Source organism: Lates calcarifer, linkage group LG19 (genome assembly GCF_001640805.2).
Source record: "Lates calcarifer isolate ASB-BC8 linkage group LG19, TLL_Latcal_v3, whole genome shotgun sequence".
NCBI classification, from domain to species: domain Eukaryota; kingdom Metazoa; phylum Chordata; class Actinopteri; family Centropomidae; genus Lates; species Lates calcarifer.
In genome coordinates this window covers 18,116,374-18,135,159 of record NC_066851.1, presented here as the reverse complement: position 1 = coordinate 18,135,159, position 18,786 = coordinate 18,116,374, and the positions used below count along the sequence as shown (strand labels likewise).

Sequence of the window (18,786 nt, the reverse complement as noted above, 5' to 3'; positions counted from 1 at the left end):
CCAGTAGATTACAGGGTTTTTAACCTCTGATATGCACCGACACGTCTCTCAGCCAAAACGGGCAAAATGTCTAGAAAACTTTGTTTTGTTGTTTAATTTCAGTAATGTCTTTCAAATCATATTTCATTCTTAAAAATCCACTGGTTTTACTTTTTGTTTTACTGATTTGTTTTTTTGTTTTTTTTTGTATCTTTCATCCTTTTTATCTTTATCATTTCATTCTTTCTTTTAATGCTCTTACTGTATTGAATTTATTGTGCCAAATTGTTTTATCTTGACTTTCTCACGTAAAGCACTTTGTAACCATTAAAAAAAGCTTTATATATTATCATGATTTTTCATTTATAACTGCTGTTTCTAAGATCAAGAACAAACTATTAAACTCAACATCTAAATGCACTGAAATGGATAAAACAAAAATAACTGTCAGCAGCAGATGTGTTGGATATTGGTATATTTTCTCATAAAAACTGATGGATCCATTGTGACTGATGTTTGTTATCAGTCGTGCAACTGAAGAGTTGTGCAGTAAACACAAAGCTAGTGGTGAACACAGAATAAACACATTCACAAAATGACTGGATAAGTACATTCCTTTCCTTATAAAGTATGTTTGTTTGTGCATTAAATCTTTTCTAATACTGATATTTTTTAGGCACAATATATATATATATATATATAATTAGGAATGAAGATCTTCAGTCATTTTGCATATACCCTGTTTGCATAACCCGTGTGAGTCAGAAAAATGAGTCAACACCAGCTAGAAAAAGAACACAGAGTGCAAGTTTTGACACCGCTGACCTCTGTGCAGAGACACCAAAAGAAGAGGGAAAATCAATTGTCTTTTTTAATTACATTATCGAAGCATAGATGCATTACTTGTGAAAAAGGTAGAAAAAACAGCAAGTCTTTCTCAATAAGTTAAACCTCTCTGGCCGAAGAGCGGGGCCGGCTCACAAAACAGAAGATTTCCCGTAAAGCATTCGAATTCATTGAAACAGAAGACAAGGAGTTAACTCGTGTCGCTGAAATAAAAGTGCGTCTCCTTGTTGAATTTAACTTGTTAAAAAAAAAAAACCAAAACAAAACAAACATAGAAGATGCAAGTGGCTTATGTTACAGTCCTTCCACCCTTTTCCACAGGGTTTTGCAAGCATTTTTTATGAAACTTCAAAAGTTCCATCGTTTGATCGACAAACAATAAGCTGAGTTATAGTTGGTAAAAAAAATTATAATAACAATAACAATAATTACAATGACAGTAATGACAAGAAATGTAAGTAATAAACACAGTCCTGTACAGTCAGTCTTCTGATTGACCACAGCCAAACTGATCGATTATCGATTGGTCTTCAGCCGCCTGACAGACCCGTACTGACTGAAGAAAGGTGGCCAATTTTGTCGTCTCCGCTCAGCTTCATTCTCCCTCAGCTGCCCTCGACTGTGGATTATTGGAAAACGCCTTTTCCATTTCATCCCCCTCTGCTGTGAAGGAGATGTGATTATGAAGAGTTCATCAAACAACATTGTTCAGGGTTTTCATTTCTGTCAGTGTAATATCCAACTCACAGCTACTCTACACGTGATATCTACTGTATTTCATAATTTCTATAAAGTAAATATAAAAAAAACTGTGAAAAATACCCATCATATGTCCCTGAGACATCATTAAATATCTTGTTTTGTTTGACCAACACAAAACTCAAAGATATTCAGTTTAATATGATGTAAAACAAAAAGCAAATTCTCACATCTGAAAATCTTAAAGCATCAAACTTGGGGTGTTTTTGACAAAAAGACCTTAAATGAATAATTGATTATCAAAATAGTTGCAGTTTAATCTTCTTTCAATTCACTAATTGATTAATTAACTAATTGTTGTAGCTATAAAAGAAACTCTGCTCTGTTTGTCTGTGGATTTTTAGGCTAGTGTGAGAACTAAACAACTGGACAGGTCGACTTCCAAGGAAGTTCTAGTTTGGTTTGTTTGTGGTGTAAAAGGTCACTGGTTCCTGCTCTTCCATTGTGATTATATACTGTATATCTGTTTTACATCATTGTAAATTGAATGTTTTTAACTGTTAACGGTTGCTTGATCAAAACAAGCAGTGAATAAATAATAATCAATCAATCAAAAATAAAAAAGGCACATTTTCCTATGTAAAATAAAATGATGACAAAGAAAAAGTGAAAAAAAAAACTAACTACTAACTGCTGTCAGATTTATAAACCTGACAAAGATTGTCTTCATACAGCCCTGCAGTGTCAATGTCTCACCTCACTGGGGTTCGCAGTAGAGGTTGTTCCCACAGAGCACTCAGTCCAGTTCATGTACCTCGTCCTGCAGGGAGGCCGAGGGTCGCGCCGCCTCGCTCATCCGTTTGGCCATGATGTCCCACTGTGGAGCCAGGGCTTTGGACTTAGAGCCTACAGAGGAGGAAGAAGAGCACAAGACACACACATACACACATACACACACACACACACACACACACACACACACACACACACACACACACACACAGAAACTCAGTCCACTGCTACTACCAGATATTAAGGATAAAATCTTCTGCCCTCTAGTGGCTACATTAAATACTTTATTAGTATCTATGGATCTGCACTTCTTTTACATTCACTCTGGTGCTGTGTTATTTGAAAAAAACAAAAAAAGTAATATGTGATTCATAGAAATAAGCACAAATTCAACTGATGTAAAATTTGTCTTGTAACCTTCACCCAATTCCCACACTCCCCTCAATGGTCCATTATCAACAGCTCAAACAGTAAATACGCTCTGTCTTTCACTTGTTTTCTACAGGAACAAACAGCAGCCTGTATTTGTCAAATACCAGTTAAGAATAAAATATTCAGCAAATAATTCTCATAAATATTCATTATCATATTGTTGACAATCTGACTCAAACCAAGAATTTTAGTAATGTATTTAAGTAATATTTCTCAAAGTTCAGTGAGGTCTGCTGTGTAAACCACTGTGAGCTTTGCTACACAAATGTCAAATTACAAAGATAGATTCATAAATAACAGTGATTGAATGTTCCAGGGCCAAATCTTCAACTTAAAGGTGAAGGTCAACATTTAAAAAGTAGAATCATTAGAACAAAAAACTCACTGTAAAACCACAAACTGGCGTTTTTAATATTTCTGTTTTTGAACAGATTAAATAAACAAGATAACGTTGTATTAACTATAGAGGTACTAGTCAGTGGATTTCTGAACTCTGGACAAAGCCAGGCTAGCTGTTTCCCCCTGCTTCCAGTATTTATGCTAAGCTAAGCTAACAGATATGCGAATCATTCTTTAAGTAACTGACAAAGAAAGCAAATGAACATATTTCCCAAAATATGGAATGATTCCTTTAACTTTCAGCCTTTGCCCAGCAGAATTAGTATAAATAAGATTGATCAAAATCTAAATGAATAAGAAAATAAAAGGAGACTGGCATTGATACTTGTGAATGTACTCTTATACATATTACTCTATACATAAAACAAATCTGCAACTATTTTGGTGTTCCTTAAAGTAATTTTTCAAGCAATAATGCCAAAAAAAAATTATTTTTCAGGCTCTCAAAGGCGAGAGCTGCCTGGTAAATTGAATATAAAATTAATATTTTGGGGTTTTGTTCAGGGTTTCAGACTTTTGATAGCATCACCTTCAGCCCTTTTTCTGTGTTTTCTGACGTTATATAGGCCAAACACTTAATAATCTGATTAACAGTGATGAAACTAATCGTTAGTTGCAGCTCTGCGCAGCTTAGTGAAACAACAATGTAACATCTGACTTACCAACTAAAACAAAGGAAATAATGCAAGATTGTTATGATTAACAGTTTGTGAAAAATAAATATGCTTGCAGCAACGTTTTCACCCTCTGTCAAATTACCATAATATGAAAGACTAAGTTGATAAGTTTGTGTTAAAATAAAAAAAATAAAAAAACTAATCCCTAATCCTGGAGCCTGGCTCATTTCCAACCCAAATCTCCTCCTGGTGTGTTATCCCAGCCTGGGCCTGAGGTGGGATCACAGACCAGTGGAGATGCTCTCCCTCAGGATACACTTACCAAGCCCTCCTCCTCCTCCTCCTCCTCTCCGCTGTTACCATGACAACATAGACCATAGCCTCCAGCTAAAGCAGCAAGGCCGATGCGATCCTCTCGAAATCTCCCTCCCTCTCTCTCTCCCTCTCCCTCTTCTCTCTGTCTTCCTCTGGCATACTCTCACTCTCTTGATCTCTCAGTCTGTCTCTTCCCCTGTCTCGTTTCACAGGGGAGCAGGAAAGTGGGACATAACCCAAAAAAATAAGAGCCCCACACAAACTCTTAACCCGTCGGCAATGGATCTTAACTGTGCGTTGCAGCCACAGAGCTCAGATGTACCTTTACACTCTCCTAAACATTAAAATTACCACTGTCTAGCAGAGATATTAAAGCTTCAACATTTATGTTTAACATAAGACATAGTTTAGTTTTTGTCAATACAGTTAAAACAATTAAAATTTTGCTGTAATAATTAAAAGAATGCCATCTAAATGAGTTTAAACGGTAACGATGGCAGCATTACTCTATCCTAATAATGTTGTACATACAAGGATCTGCTTTCAGAGCCACATTTGCACATAAACTGACACTACTGGGGCTAATTCAAGTTATTTCCTTCATAAAGTCTCACATCTCATTAAAAGTCTCACATTAAATCTACCAAATAATTTGTAAATTTGGTTAGGTGATCATGATCATCAGATTTGAAGAGGAAAACTGTCATTTTACATCTTATATCATGTTCACTTTAAATTACAGTGCATATTTGATCAAGTTTAATGTTTGTGAATATCTGCAATGATTTACAAGATACTAGCAGCCAAAAAGCTCTGCGATCATAATGCAAATAATGATGTAGTTTTAAACCAGTACTCCAGCAATTTAGCATCTCCCTTCAATAATGTTTGAGGTCTTTTGGGGGGTTAAATTATAGGTCAAAATACTGGTTCCTGCATCTCCAATAATCTGGTTTTTAATGCAGGTTTTCTGTCCCAAGCCAACATAACCCTGATGACATGACAGAGATTACGCTGGAAAGCCTCCTCCAGTGCCACAAAGGATGTTATTCAACTTTGTGTGTAAAATTGGGGGAGTGCTCCTTTAACATAAGGAGTCCAATGACAAAGCAAACACAGACACAAAGATACAAATCCAGACACAAACACACACACAGAGACTGTGTTGAGCGTCTGCTGCTGTCTACTCACCATCCAGTCCGTTGTGCTGTTCATAGGTGCGTTTTCCCAGGATGGTGGGTGAGCCATTGTTGAGGATGGGAGAGGATTTTATGGGCGTCAGGCTGCCTGTAGAGATGGACCCTCCGCGAGCTGGCGGGTCAGGCTTGGCTGGACAGGGATGCGCTTCTGAAATGTTAAGAGACATGGAGGGATGGAGGGAGAGAAGACGAGAGGCAGAAAACAGGTTTTTAAGTAGAGAGGACAACAAAGAGCAATAGAGGAATTCAAAAACAGAATAGAGTCAACATTATTTTCAACTGTTTACCTGAAACGAGGTGAGATTTTCAGCAAATTTGCACATGAAAGCAGTGTTTTATGACATGAAATCACTGCCTCTGATGCTGATTTGTTGCTGACATTTTTATGAATAAAAACAAACGCCATATTTGTGACCATGCATGAGCAGCAGAAAGTCCTACAAATTTATCGGTGATTTGCAAGCAGCAGACACTGAGACAGTGTTAACGTAATAAATGATTCAACATGAACACAAGATTCTCAACAACTGTAAACATGTCTGGATGCTAAAGGCTGCTAAAATATGGTGGGTTAACTATAACTTTACTTCTTTTATAAGAGAAAACATAATACTTTTCTGCAAAGTAATGTGTATCCATTTCAGGAACAAAGTGTCATAATATAAAAGCAACCAAAAGCAAAGCAGTTAAACCTGACTGACGGGAAAAAAAACAACTGAACTAAGTTCCAGGTTCTTCTCACCTAAATATCGAACCACAGACTCCAGAGGTTTACGTTCCACAGGTTTCAGTGGCAAAGGCTTTTTCGGCCTATCTGGCAGCCGCAGGGCACCTGTAGAAATTCATCACAAGAATAAAGTTCAATAAAAGCTTAATGGGTGATGCAGTAGAGCTGAGAGGAAAAAGAAAACCTGTCATTGCTGCAGTGTTCAAGCTGTTTCAGAATGTACAGTGAGGGTGACAGGGTCCTTACATTCTGCCTTGATGGCTGCTGTGTTGACAGGGAGGTAGGGGTGCCTGGCCAGATATCGTGGCCTGATGATGTCCTGGCAGAGGCGGCGGGTCATCCGTGTCAGCCCAGTGGTCTGCAGGTAAAAAGCCTGTCGTGTCTTCACTGCGAACTTGGGGCTGCCGCTGTGCCGCAGGGGCAGGCTGTGGGGGCTCTGGAGGTACAAACAGCACAACAATATCTCTGTTAGATTAAATTAACATACAGTTTACACTTGGACTACAGACAGGTCAAATTATCACCTGACTGATGGCAAAGAAAACATTTGGAGCAAATCGTTGAATTGGATTTAATCACTTGGATGTATTGATAAAGGCTGGCTAAATGGATGCTTCCCAAAATGTACCATCCATTTAACACATGGGCCCAGCTAATGCAGACAACCAAAGTTATTTAACAGCTATTTATACTTAGTTGAATTCACTGTGGAACTATATGTGCACTTCATTAAGTTGGCAAATATCCTGTGTATGTGGTAACTAACCTGATATATCGACATAATACACACGTTTAAAGTATTTGGACATTAGTATACACTTACTTTGAAAAGTATAGTTTTGAGTCACAGTCAGGGATTATAGAGACATTTCAGGCAGAGATTACAAACATTTGGATTACCCTGTTTAAGGTGTCTGAATCATGGTCATTTTTTGCAGTTTTTTTCTTTACTTTTTTTTTTCTGTAACATAAAATATCCAATTTTATGTACATTAGAACTGAAAGGATTTTTCATTTAATTTGCATGTGGATCAACAGAAAATTTACCTTCAACTACTTTGATGATAAATTAATTGTTTTGGCTACTTTTAATGGCAAAAATACAAAATATCCGCTGCTTCCAGCTTCTTAAATGTCATATATGATAGTAAACTGAAAATCTTTGGGTTTTCAAGCAGTTCAAGAAGTCACCTTATTATTTTGCACTATCACAGGCAAAATAATCAACTGATCAGTCAAGAAAATAATAGTTAGTGTGTACCATGTTGTTGCGGTTGGGTCCAGGCCTTTCTCCATCCAGTCTTGTGGGCATCTTCAGCCCTCCATACTTCTTCCAGTAGGTCCAGCAGGAGGCGCACAGGCGACACTGCATGTTGGGAGGTCCCCACGAGTACCACTGGTAGGAGCTGCTGGCTACACACACACACACACACACACACACACACACACACACACACACACACACACACACACACACACACACACACACACACACGTGCACATTGTGATTCATAATCCACATATAACCATGAAGACATTCTCATGTGCGTGCGAGCGAGAGCACAACCTTTAATCATTCATCACCAAATTAACTACAACCACTAAAATAACTCAAACAATACTTTGCTGGAGGGCAAGTAACGCTATTATCTCTCCTCTCCATTTTGTAAATCAAATATCGAATGTGTGCCACATAGAGACAGCAGGGTTGACTTGAGCTCTTAGTGAGTTAGTGAGTGGTTTTCTGCAGAGATGTGTTGATAAAAACACAGATTTTAAAGTTTGTTGTTAGCTGAGATCTTACAATGACACAAGAGTAAAATCAGTACAAAAGGATACTGTTGTGATGTATACTAAATCACAAATACACATAGCACTTAAGATCTAAGCCTGTTTTATTCTTGTTTTTAATGATGCAAACAAACCTTGAACAGCACCAGATTATCACATTAATAATTCAGTAGTAGAGTACGTCCACATTATTCCCTGTTTCAGCCTTTCATATACACTAAGCCAGAGATTTTCTCATCTAAATACTACACGTTTCCAAAAATGGCTTCCATAGTGGATACATATGGCTTAGTGGCTTATGTTTTAGTGTGTACATGGGAAACTGAGCTATTGCCAAACAATGAAATAAGCCTAGAATGAGGAACATGGAGTGAATTTCAGAGGCAGCATGACTGCATACTAAGTCAACACAATTAGAAGTGAATTCATTGAGGTTGTTGCAAATCGATGCTAAGGCAGGTCTGAATAAGTTGAAAATGTTTCAGCTTGATCAGAAAATTCATGCCTTTCCTGGGGCTTTATGAATCTGCTTCATACAAGTACAGAGATGAGAGGAAAAAGGGACAGACCGGAGGGAAATAACAGAGAGACACATTCCCATAGGCATAGTCAATGCGTCCATTGTTAAGCAGCTTACAGCTAATGGTTGTACAGTTAATGCAGTGCACTGGCTGTTGGGGGCAAATAAACACAAATGGTTCAGTGGTCAAATAAGGCAAAGTTAAAAATTCACTGTTTTCTTTGCCTTTCTTTAACAGTTGACAGCTCTAGCTGGGAGTTGAACCGTGGACACTGCACTTATGTGGTACACGCCTTAACAATTAGGCCACAAGATGCCACAGAATTGCCTTTGCTTTCTTGCTGTCTGAACACCTTTGCATCTTAGACTGGGCCTCAGGGTGAAGAGGAGGCTTGAGAATTGATAAACTGATCAATGAAATGACTCTGAAAGAGGCATTTAAATGTATGACATCTTAAGTCAAAAGCATATTAAACACACAACAGCTTTGTTGTAGGTCAAAGCAATTACTCCAAGTTCATCCTGTACAATTGAGCAAGACTGAATGATATTTTATTGAATCTGGTCAATACTAGATGACTTCTTGTTTCAAGAGTGACTTACTGTAGCAGCTTTCACAGGCCCTGCCCAGGCCGGGGGTCTGTCCCGAGCCCGGAGGTCCCGGGACCCCTGCACCCGCTGCTCCATTCACCAGAGCTGGCTTTACATTGTTACTCAGCTGGTTAGGGTTTGGCTTGTTACTGTTGGGGCACAGAAACAGAGACAGGGTCAGAGCAACAAAGATAAGACAGGCCTGCTCAGTGTACAGTCACTGAGAGAATAGATCACATTCATCAGCCCACTGCCACAGACACTGATACTGTACTGAGAGCTGACATGAATACTAATGGAGAGAAAGAAGGGTCTGTGCTCTGACAACAGCAGCAGATTTCCAGCTTTGAAATGATGCTAAGAAGGTCAGAACATCTCCAAACTTTTCATATCTCAGTGTAGTTGTATGAAGAGAGTGCTGCACAAATGACCTTTGATGAATATGATTAAACCCAATATTCCACACAGAAACTGGCTTCAAAATACTCACTAGTTAGGGATGTAGACCTGCTTCAACTTGCTTTCTGCCTCGGCTGCTTTTAATCGTTTCTGGAGCAGAGACAGAGGCAGAGGAGGCAGGAGGAGAAAAAAAAAGTCATTAAACTACTTGATTTGAAAAAGGATCATGGAATAAGACAGATATATTGCCATTTTCAATAAGAATAAATACGTTTGGGATGATTTTTAGCATGATATTTCTTATTTTAAATTACAGAGTGTTTTTGAAAAGAGAATGTAAATGTGTACTTTAGTCAAACTAACACTGACCCAAATGTAGAAAAAGGAGAACAAAAGAAAAAAAAAGGGACAGGCTGATGTTTGGGCTCATCATCTGACAGAAAAGGAGATCAAGTATAAACAAATCAATGGAGAGCAACAATATTTTGGTTATTAACTCAGGATGTGCAGTAAATCTGATCAAGCCTTCATAAAAAGATCAATTTGTTACAGATATTGGAAAGTAATGTTATCGTGAAAAAAAATACAGCCAGTGTTAAATGACATTAGGAAACTTTAATTTAATTCCCTGATGTATACTGGATGTTTTTACCTGCTGAACATATCTGTCTGTGGTCTTCCACATGTAGTAATACTCAATAATACTCGTCAGGGACTTCCAGGGCAACTATAGGAGCAGAGAGAGGACAAAATATGATTTATTATTATTTCAGTTAAAGTGGTGGCAGCAGAGATCACTGACAGGTCACCGGGTTTCAATCTCCAGACTACCAGCTGGTTCAAAAAAAATTATTTGAAACAGCACAAAATATTTGCTACACACGCTTGACAATAAAGAGCTGTAACATTTTTCAAGGCAGCTGGGAAGTTTTCAACAGCACTGTGACCACCCTAAAACCTTCAAAAAGTGTGTTTCGTAACTAAACTTTGTGTGAACTTTACAGAATTGGGCATAAATGAATTAAACTGACTACTCGTCTGTGACAAAAATACACTTTGTACCAAGAGAATGGTTATTTCAAAACAATTTTAAGGAAACAGACAACTGATAAGTCAATAAATAATAATAATAACATCAGAAACACACACATAAAGGCTCTCCCACAATCCCAAACCACAACACTACATCTCTGTTACAAGCATCATCTGCACAGAACTAACAAGTAAAACAAACTCGTACTACCAGACTAAATAACACTATGTCAACAGCACAGAGCCTACCTATAAACTGGAGACGAAAACAAGAACAAGAACATTTGAGGTAAAAAAGCAAAGAAGTAACAGATTGTTCCAGTCTGGTGGTGTTTTAAACGTTTTTAGAAATTATAGGCATGAATACAGATTCTTTGTATATACGACAAAAACAACACAAGTGGCCACAAAACCTACTGGAGTTGCTCTGTAAACTTCCCTCTAAGAAGTTTGAAAGGAAAATGAGCTGTCAAGTGGTGGCCCCACCCATAATGGTGGTGTAGTCCTGTTGTTTGAGAGAAGGCCTGGGTGGAAACAAGAGCGAGCGGCACCGACAGCAGCCAGCCACCAGGTGGTGGAGTGATGCACACAGTGAGAGCCGAGCACAGTGTGAAGTAGAAAAGGTCCACACAAACGGCAGCACCATTCTTCTCAAGCTGAAAACACCAGAGGACGGCGAGGAGCTACAGCAGAGAGGCAGCTTTCTCCTGGTTTTTAACTAACACTCACGCCTAGTTTTAAAATAAATAAATAAATAAATAAATATTCCTCTGGAATGCTTTTAGGGGATAAATGATCATTGTTCTCAGCTTTAGCATTTCCACTCTGAAGTACGAGCTGGTTGCAGCATTACCTTACAAGACTACTACTGTGCTTAAACGTTGTATAAAAGCTACATCAGCTAAATGCCTAAATGAAGCCCAAATGTCTGCAGAAGTTCAGCTCTAATTCTGTGGTTTCTGCACTCACAAGCAGCAATTATGGGTGCACACTGAATACTTACTGTACACATCTCTAAATTAGATTTCAGGCATCCCACATACAAGCAGGGTGGCTGATGACCAGCATACCAAGTGCTCAGGATGTTCTCCATGTATAACTTTGCTATACTATTTAATTCAGCAGAAATATCTTTGAATTTTTTTTTTTTTAAAAACCCAAACCGCACAGAGATATAAGCTATAAAATATGTCGTGACACCTCTCCACAATTAAAGGAGTAGTTTGACGTGTTGGAAATGTGCTTATTCAAATTTCTTGAAATTGATACCACTCTTCTGCTATTCTCTTAAAATAGTAAAACACTTAGAAAACATTTCATCTGATTAAATTAAAATGTCTGTTGTAGTTAAAAATGGGCAAAATATAAGATGAAAAAAAAAAACGGTAATGAAAGATCTTCCTCAACATATCTTATCAAGCAACTAACTAATTAATGGGTAATTCGGATATGAGATTTTTAAATTATTAATGAGATTTCATGAAGGAAAATATGCATAGTAGCACCTTTAAAGCTCACTAATTAACACAATGTGTCTCATTTGTTTAATTTGTGAAGAGCCAAAGTGTAAAAATGACACAATGTGAAACCCTGGACTCTTTAAAAGTTACCAGATAAAAGCGCGTATGGGTGTATTTTTCTACTTAACAGAAGGCTTCAGTGTTTCTCTCTACTCTTTATGCTAAGCTAACTGTCCCTTGGCTAACAGACAGAAATGAGAGTGGTATCAATCCTCTCATCTAAGCCTAACTAAGCTCTTTTTTTTTACGGGTTTTGTTACTCACAAAATCCTGCTGGATATCGGTGAAATCTTTGCCATATTTCTCTAGAGCCTCCTCGAACAGGTTGGCCTCGGAGGCACTCCACTCCTCCATTTCATCCCTGCAGAGGACGGGCCCACCCTGAGGCACCAGCGCTGCGATGGCTCGAGTCATGTCATAGCCCGTGGTGTGGAGGGTGTCCATGGCGTGAAACTAAAACATAAAATAGAAACACGTGAATCTGGACTAATCATATGATGAAGTTCTGCAATATTCTGCTGACTTCTTGGGATGACACACTTTTATTTGTTCAGTCCACAGTGTGCAGCCCCTTGTGCAAGGCTTTGGGCGATGTTTGTGTGTGTGTGTTTGTGTGTGCATGTGGCTAGCTAGAAGGCCTCTCGTCTATGTTTTATATATGAGGATAAGATCTAGGGCAGAATAGACCCACACCAGGCTTCTGGGGCCAAGTGCTTGTTAAGGATAACCAGACACAGACCTCAACAATCACAAACAGACACACAAACACACACTCACATGTGCACAACAGGCATTTTCTTTGATTAACAGCCTTGCTTCTCTCCTACACTTTTCACCTATGGAGTGATGCTGATTTAACCCAAGGCTGCTTTCATGTGTGTGCATATGTGTTTATCTCACCAAGGTGATGTCTCTGGAGGCTGCAGCAGCGCTCATGTGAAGACTGGGCTGCCGGACAGAACTACTGCAGTCCAGGGCTCTGGCAAATGTACCTACTGACCTATGAAACACAAACATGATGCAAAAGATGAAGGTAAAATATATATGAAGAGAGAGGAGACAAACTTGGGAACCAACTGGGCGTTGGTGTTTGATATAGTTCCATCTGGTCTTTTTCTAAACTATTTATTCACAAAAGAATTGAAAGACGATTCAGCTGAAGTCCAAAATCCACTGCTTCCTGATAAAATATTCAGTAATGTAGCTTTGCTATGATACACCTCCAGCCAGTTAGCACAAAGGCAAAACTGCTACGCAATAACAGCTCTAGAAAAAAAGCTCTCCAAAAAATACTAGAATTGCCAGATGTTAGGGAAAGTTTGACTAGTGAATACACATATTCGCTCTTGTGCTGAGAATTAGTCAAATAGCACAATACCACTCCTGTGACTGTCCATTAAATATGAAGCAAGAGCTAGGACATGGTTAGCTTTGCTTAGCATAAAGACTGGAAACAAGTGAAACAGCTAGCCTGGCTCTGGACACCCACCAGCACCCCTAAAGCTCAGCAATACACGTTCTTTTAATTTTTTTTATTCAATGTAATTCTGTTCATCTTGGCTTGAGTTTTTAGCATTTAACATTTTGCTTCCTACCTCTCTTGTGCATGTGTCTGTTTACGTTAGATTCATGTAAATCTGAGTAGACGTAGGCAAGAGTGTGTTCATATATACATGCAATATATGTTGGTATATGTACATTCCTGTCTGAATTCATATAATTCATATTTACCAGAGAGACATATCAATCTTCAAGAACTAACTCTTGTCAAGAAAGCAAAAAAGCAAATTTCCCAAAATGCCAAACTGTTCCTTTAAATATTAAATATTTTTTATTTTTTAATATTTGTATGTTTTCTGTGTTGACTTACCGAGCTACTACTAAGAACTGGTCGATCTGTTTCTCCGTCAGTAAGCTGTTGGGGTCCCAGACCTTCTCCTCTAGTTTCTCCAAGTCTCTGCCATCCTCCTCACCTACATGGACCCAGAAGTTCCACAGATGCAATCATTTCATTTTCTTAAGTCATCCAAATGTGGTTCCCAGTTGTGAACATTTTGTTAAATCCACAATCAAATTTGATTTTCTTCCTGATTTTTCTTTTGTAAAATAACTCCCTCATGTGAAGCCTTAATGAAATCCAGAGTTGAAAAGGTGCAGTCTGCCTGCAACCAACCAGCCAACCTGCCTGAGCTTCTAACACATGTAAAAGAATTTCATTAACATGGGTTTAATTAGAGAGCTTAGCATCCCATGGTGCCCTAATTGGAGTTTCAGAGGCTCTCCCACCTGCTAAGAATAAAATTCTGGCAAAACACTGAAGCTGAAATCTGGCAGAAAAATAGTCACATTTGTACTGAATATAGGCACAAAATATGGTCATAAAATGTCTGAGAAATATCATTCAGAGTGCTTGAATGAAAACAATCCTGGCTTTTAATATTATAGATGAGCTGTGAAGTAAAAACAAACCTCTGTGCAATGTATAGTGTGTACGCTGACATTAAGAGAGTTTACAGGACAAGTCTGGTGATATTTCATATTTGTCTTATTGTCAACAAATACCACGAAAAACAAACAAACAACTGATCCCACTAACAAATATCGTCTGTGTAGCCGAAGTCTGACATAACTTGATCCTCTTGCCACCGGCCTCCAGCGATGTCCAAAAATCATTAAAAACATGTCAGTGAGCCACATGGTTGACATGCTCCTGCATTACAGTGAACCTGGGCACTGTAGCTTCCACTACCATGAATTAGAGCACTGAAAATAGTTCCCAACAGAGGATCTATTTCCTCCTGTTTGAGTGATGTTTGCTAAACACTACAGTGCCCTGCTGTTTCAGGAAATTATTTCATCTTTTTTTAAAATGACAGTATGTATTCGTGACCCATTTTTGAAGAGTTATGTCTACTTTAGGATCAAATGAGTGCCATATAATGTGTAGCAAAGTCTTAAAGTATTGAGAGATGGACCAACACATTATTGGATTTGGTCTGTTTTATTAGAATTGTTGGCAATGAGAAAAATACCAGCCCTATCCTTTAAAATAAGGGCCACATTTCTTGGTTTGGACAGAAACTAAACAACTGTTAGGTGTATATTTATTCATACATAAAGACATATGCTTACATTATTTTTGTACAGTTCACATTATATTCAGTCGCTCAAATTACCGCCTGTATGCTACTTTACATTTGATCCTGTTTTTGGTGGAAATGTGAGATTTTATTGTCAAGAAACAGGAAGCTTCGTTGTCATACTGTGTTGTGAACATGGCCGAACACATTGAACATTAAAACTAAATTCTTGTCAAGTAACATCATGCACCTCATTCTTTCCATACTCTCTGGGTGACTGTTAAATCATCAGTTGTGCAGGACATAGACAGTAATCTTTTATTTTAAATGCTCTGATTATGTATAATCATGCTGCCACACTATGACTGCCATGGAAACTTTGGTTAGTTTTTTTTTTTTTTTTTATAACTTTACTTGTAAAAAACAAAAGTAACCTCTGGCTCGGGGTGGAAAAACCCTGTTTAAGGTTCATAACGTGTTCCTGAGAATTGAGCACTGACAAAAACATGAAAAGTTAAATAGTTTATTATGGCTCTGACTGCCCTATTAATGCTAAAAAATTGTTTTAAAGAAAAGTAAAAAGTCCCCTGTAGGAAAACTTTCAAGTGCTACTCTGAGAATACATGTCTCTTGAAAACTGTATCAATTAAAACAAGACTGAAGTACGATGTACCTTCTTTCAGGAGGTCGGTGATGTCGGCCTGGTACTTGTTCCCGACGCGGATCTCCCCCTTATCAGCCAGGAGAGTCTTTTGCTGAGGGTCATACACCAGCGAGTAGAAGAAGGCATCCTGGGAAATACAGATGGCAGGAAAGCATGAGGATGCAATGAAAGGAACAGGAAGCGAGACGGGCAAACGGAGAGGCAAAAGAGGAGTGTATGTGTCTCTGCGTGTGTGTGTGTGTGTGTGTTTCCCCTCTGCTAGTCTCTCGTCTCCTCATTACTGTATGTGAGGAGAACATTCTGGGTCAACACGCTGAATAATTCATCTGGAAACAAGAATCTCTAAACTCATAAGTCTCACACACACATTGTCTTACACGCATCCTGAAGTCTAACACACCTAATCACAGTTTAGGAGACCACATCACGCTGTTACGACATTAAGAGCTTGAGTAAATACCTCTCTGTCCAGGTAGGACTTCAGGGCTTCTGTTTCATTCAGCAGTGTCACACAGCACTTCCCCCTGGAGTCCAGTGAAAAAAAAGAAAGGAGAAGAGGACAAATGATTGGTAAGAAGTTAAGAAGGAAACACTGGAGGAAGAGGACACAGAGGAGGCCAGAAAGAGGGAATATTTAACGTGAAAGAGAATAACAGACATGCATTAAAGTCCATGGGATAACTGGTTACATAAGTGGAAGATGAAAGCTGCAAGCCTGGACCAAACTCCCCTCTGCAAGGGAAACTGTCTAAGAGGATACTTTGATGTGAGAGCATCTCAAAACCGTGATATTGATTTAGTTCCAGTTGGCGCTGCCTTTTATTTGACAAATCACGGTCCAGCACCTTCTCTCCGTCCCTTATCTGCTACTGTCTGATTTCTAATTATTTACCAGCTAATTACTCAAACCTCTCTAGCATGAAGCAAATACAACCTGGCAGTTATAAACTCAACCACCTCGTGTAACCTCGCTACTCACTGATGTTAAGTTAGAAAACTTCGCTGAGCTTGAATTCTCGCTAAAACAAACAACTCATCAGGGTATTTTTATTTGAGCAGTTGTCAGTTTCCTCTTCCTTGCGACTCTTCTGAAATGTCAAGTAATAATGTGGTAATGATTAGGTGGGTTTGCCTGGAGCTTACTGATGAGCAAAAGGTAGTTCTATATGTAGAAACAGCTTTCTGTTGACATTTAGTGCTTGATGTGCACACTGGATATGAGCAGGTTGTTTTATGTCTGAGTTGTTGAAACCAAGTGAAAGCTGATTCCTGAGAGATGGCTGCTTCAAACCATGTTTCAGCCGTCATGTGCAGCAGATGCTGAGGGTGAAGGAATTAATAAATGATCACTCTGTCGTCATTCACCAAATTAGTCAGGAAACTAGTTTTTACAGCCACATGTACAGAATCCAAGAGGTAGAAATTAGCTCTGTAAAACTGAAGGTGGGTTAAAGGGTTACTTAGTCACAGCATTTGAATAAGTCTACGTTTATTAGATGTGAAACGCTGCAATTTTAGATGCACCTTAAATATCTTGGGTCAAAGCTATTCACTTTGTTAGGTACATCCATACATTCTAATGCAATCTATTACAACTGTTCTTCTAAAAAAGATTACTTTTATGTCTGTAATTTTCAGTTTTAATGTTCAATTTTTGTTGAAACTGACAGAGTGTTATAATAGTGATTTAGTTCATAGTGATGGTGTTGTGCAGGACTCCATTATATTCAGGGGTATTTCTAATATTATGTATGTGTGTAAATAAGTAAATTGAAAAGACAAAAAACTGAAAACACCTCTCAGTATAATGTAGCTCACCTTTAACCACCATGACCTCAATAATAAATACATAATTGAGTTCAGACATTTTGACAATGTCACTAAAATAGTGACAGTGTGATATTATGAGCTTTGTGGAAATGGATGTTATGACAAGGCTGTTGTATTGGATTGCATTCAGGTGTAATTTTTAACATTTTAAAGAAATTAAATTCAACTGTTATATAACTGATATTATTTATCGTCTGCATTTCTGTAATAGTCATTCAATGTGCACAGAGTTTTATCGCATTGCCTTTGTAAACCTCACAGGAAACAATGTAGCACATAATACATCTCAATTTCATCTGATACCAGCCTCACTGTTTAGTATTTACTGTTTATATCTTATCAGTATTTACTTACTGCGATTGTAAACAGAACATTTCCTCATGCTACTTCACATTAAAATATAGAGTAGCTTTTATTGTGAAGCAGCTTTATCATGTGCAGTATGTTTGTCACCTCGGTTAGCGCTGACTATGATGGCTCACCAAAAATTCTACAAAGCAAGAAAAAAATGTCACTTTTAATTTTTTAATTTTTGCAGGGGAGTCATGGAACAAGAAGGAGCAGCCACAGTGAGCTGTTAGATGAGTTTCAGGCAACAGGCTGCACACCTCCAACTCCTCAGCAGGGTAACTAACTCCTTTCACTGTGCCCTGCTGTCGTGTGGAAAACTAGTCGCATTGTGTGCAATTATTTTTCACTGACTTCTTTATTAAAACAAGGTAAGGTTGATTGGTTGTTCTCTGTTTTAGAACTATTCACTCAGGCATCTTGATAGCTGAGTGGTCAAGGTGCATATCACATAATTCAGCCAGGCACCTTTGTTGTGTGGTATATCCTTCTCTATCCTCGCACAGAAGCTGAAATAAAAGGAAAGACTAAAAACTTCAACACATCATTTAGTGGTGTAAGACCTGTGAGGTGAATGGCAGCGTACCTGATGTGTGTGGCAGGTAAAGACTCCAGTTGGCGGGACAAGAAAAGCTCTCTGTGTCTGAGCTGGTGTTTCTGTTTCTCAGGGAGGTCCGCCATCTCTGGATTCTCCATCTCCTCCTCCAGCTCCCCTGGGTGGGGAGAAAAAAAGAGGGCAAAGGTCAAACATACGCACATCAGATGAGGCGGAACAATGGCGTCCACAGGGAAAACTGGCAAACGTATTGGCTGCAGCCACACACACACACACACACACACACCACACACACCACACACACACACACACACCACACACACACACACACACACACTGAGGTGCACAACAAGCGGTCATAAAGCGCGAGGATGCAAACTTGATGAGCCAGAACAATGAAGTCCCCAGAGAGAGGGGGACTTGCATATACACACACACAAACACACACAC

General features: G+C 38.7%; 1 protein-coding gene across 2 annotated transcripts in view; it reads right to left on the bottom strand.

Annotated features, from left to right (window-relative positions):
- Positions 1-832: 832 nt before the first annotated feature.
- Positions 833-18,786, bottom strand: part of mta1 (metastasis associated 1) — a 44,001-nt gene continuing 26,047 nt past the window's right edge. Inside the window, exons 4-18 of one of the 2 annotated variants that reach the window (XM_018663427.2) lie at positions 18,367-18,493; positions 16,063-16,126; positions 15,612-15,729; positions 13,729-13,831; positions 12,759-12,858; positions 12,123-12,311; positions 9,959-10,033; positions 9,398-9,456; positions 8,920-9,056; positions 7,267-7,418; positions 6,252-6,441; positions 6,021-6,110; positions 5,271-5,426; positions 2,281-2,430; positions 833-1,488 (exon numbers count right to left, since the gene is read on the bottom strand). In XM_018663427.2, coding sequence (XP_018518943.2) covers positions 2,321-2,430; positions 5,271-5,426; positions 6,021-6,110; positions 6,252-6,441; positions 7,267-7,418; positions 8,920-9,056; positions 9,398-9,456; positions 9,959-10,033; positions 12,123-12,311; positions 12,759-12,858; positions 13,729-13,831; positions 15,612-15,729; positions 16,063-16,126; positions 18,367-18,493 — 1,670 coding nt within the window. In that variant the 3' untranslated portion in view covers positions 833-1,488; positions 2,281-2,320. The remainder of the gene's footprint in view (positions 1,489-2,280; positions 2,431-5,270; positions 5,427-6,020; positions 6,111-6,251; positions 6,442-7,266; positions 7,419-8,919; positions 9,057-9,397; positions 9,457-9,958; positions 10,034-12,122; positions 12,312-12,758; positions 12,859-13,728; positions 13,832-15,611; positions 15,730-16,062; positions 16,127-18,366; positions 18,494-18,786) is intronic. The other variant, XM_018663426.2, reaches the window with a different exon arrangement.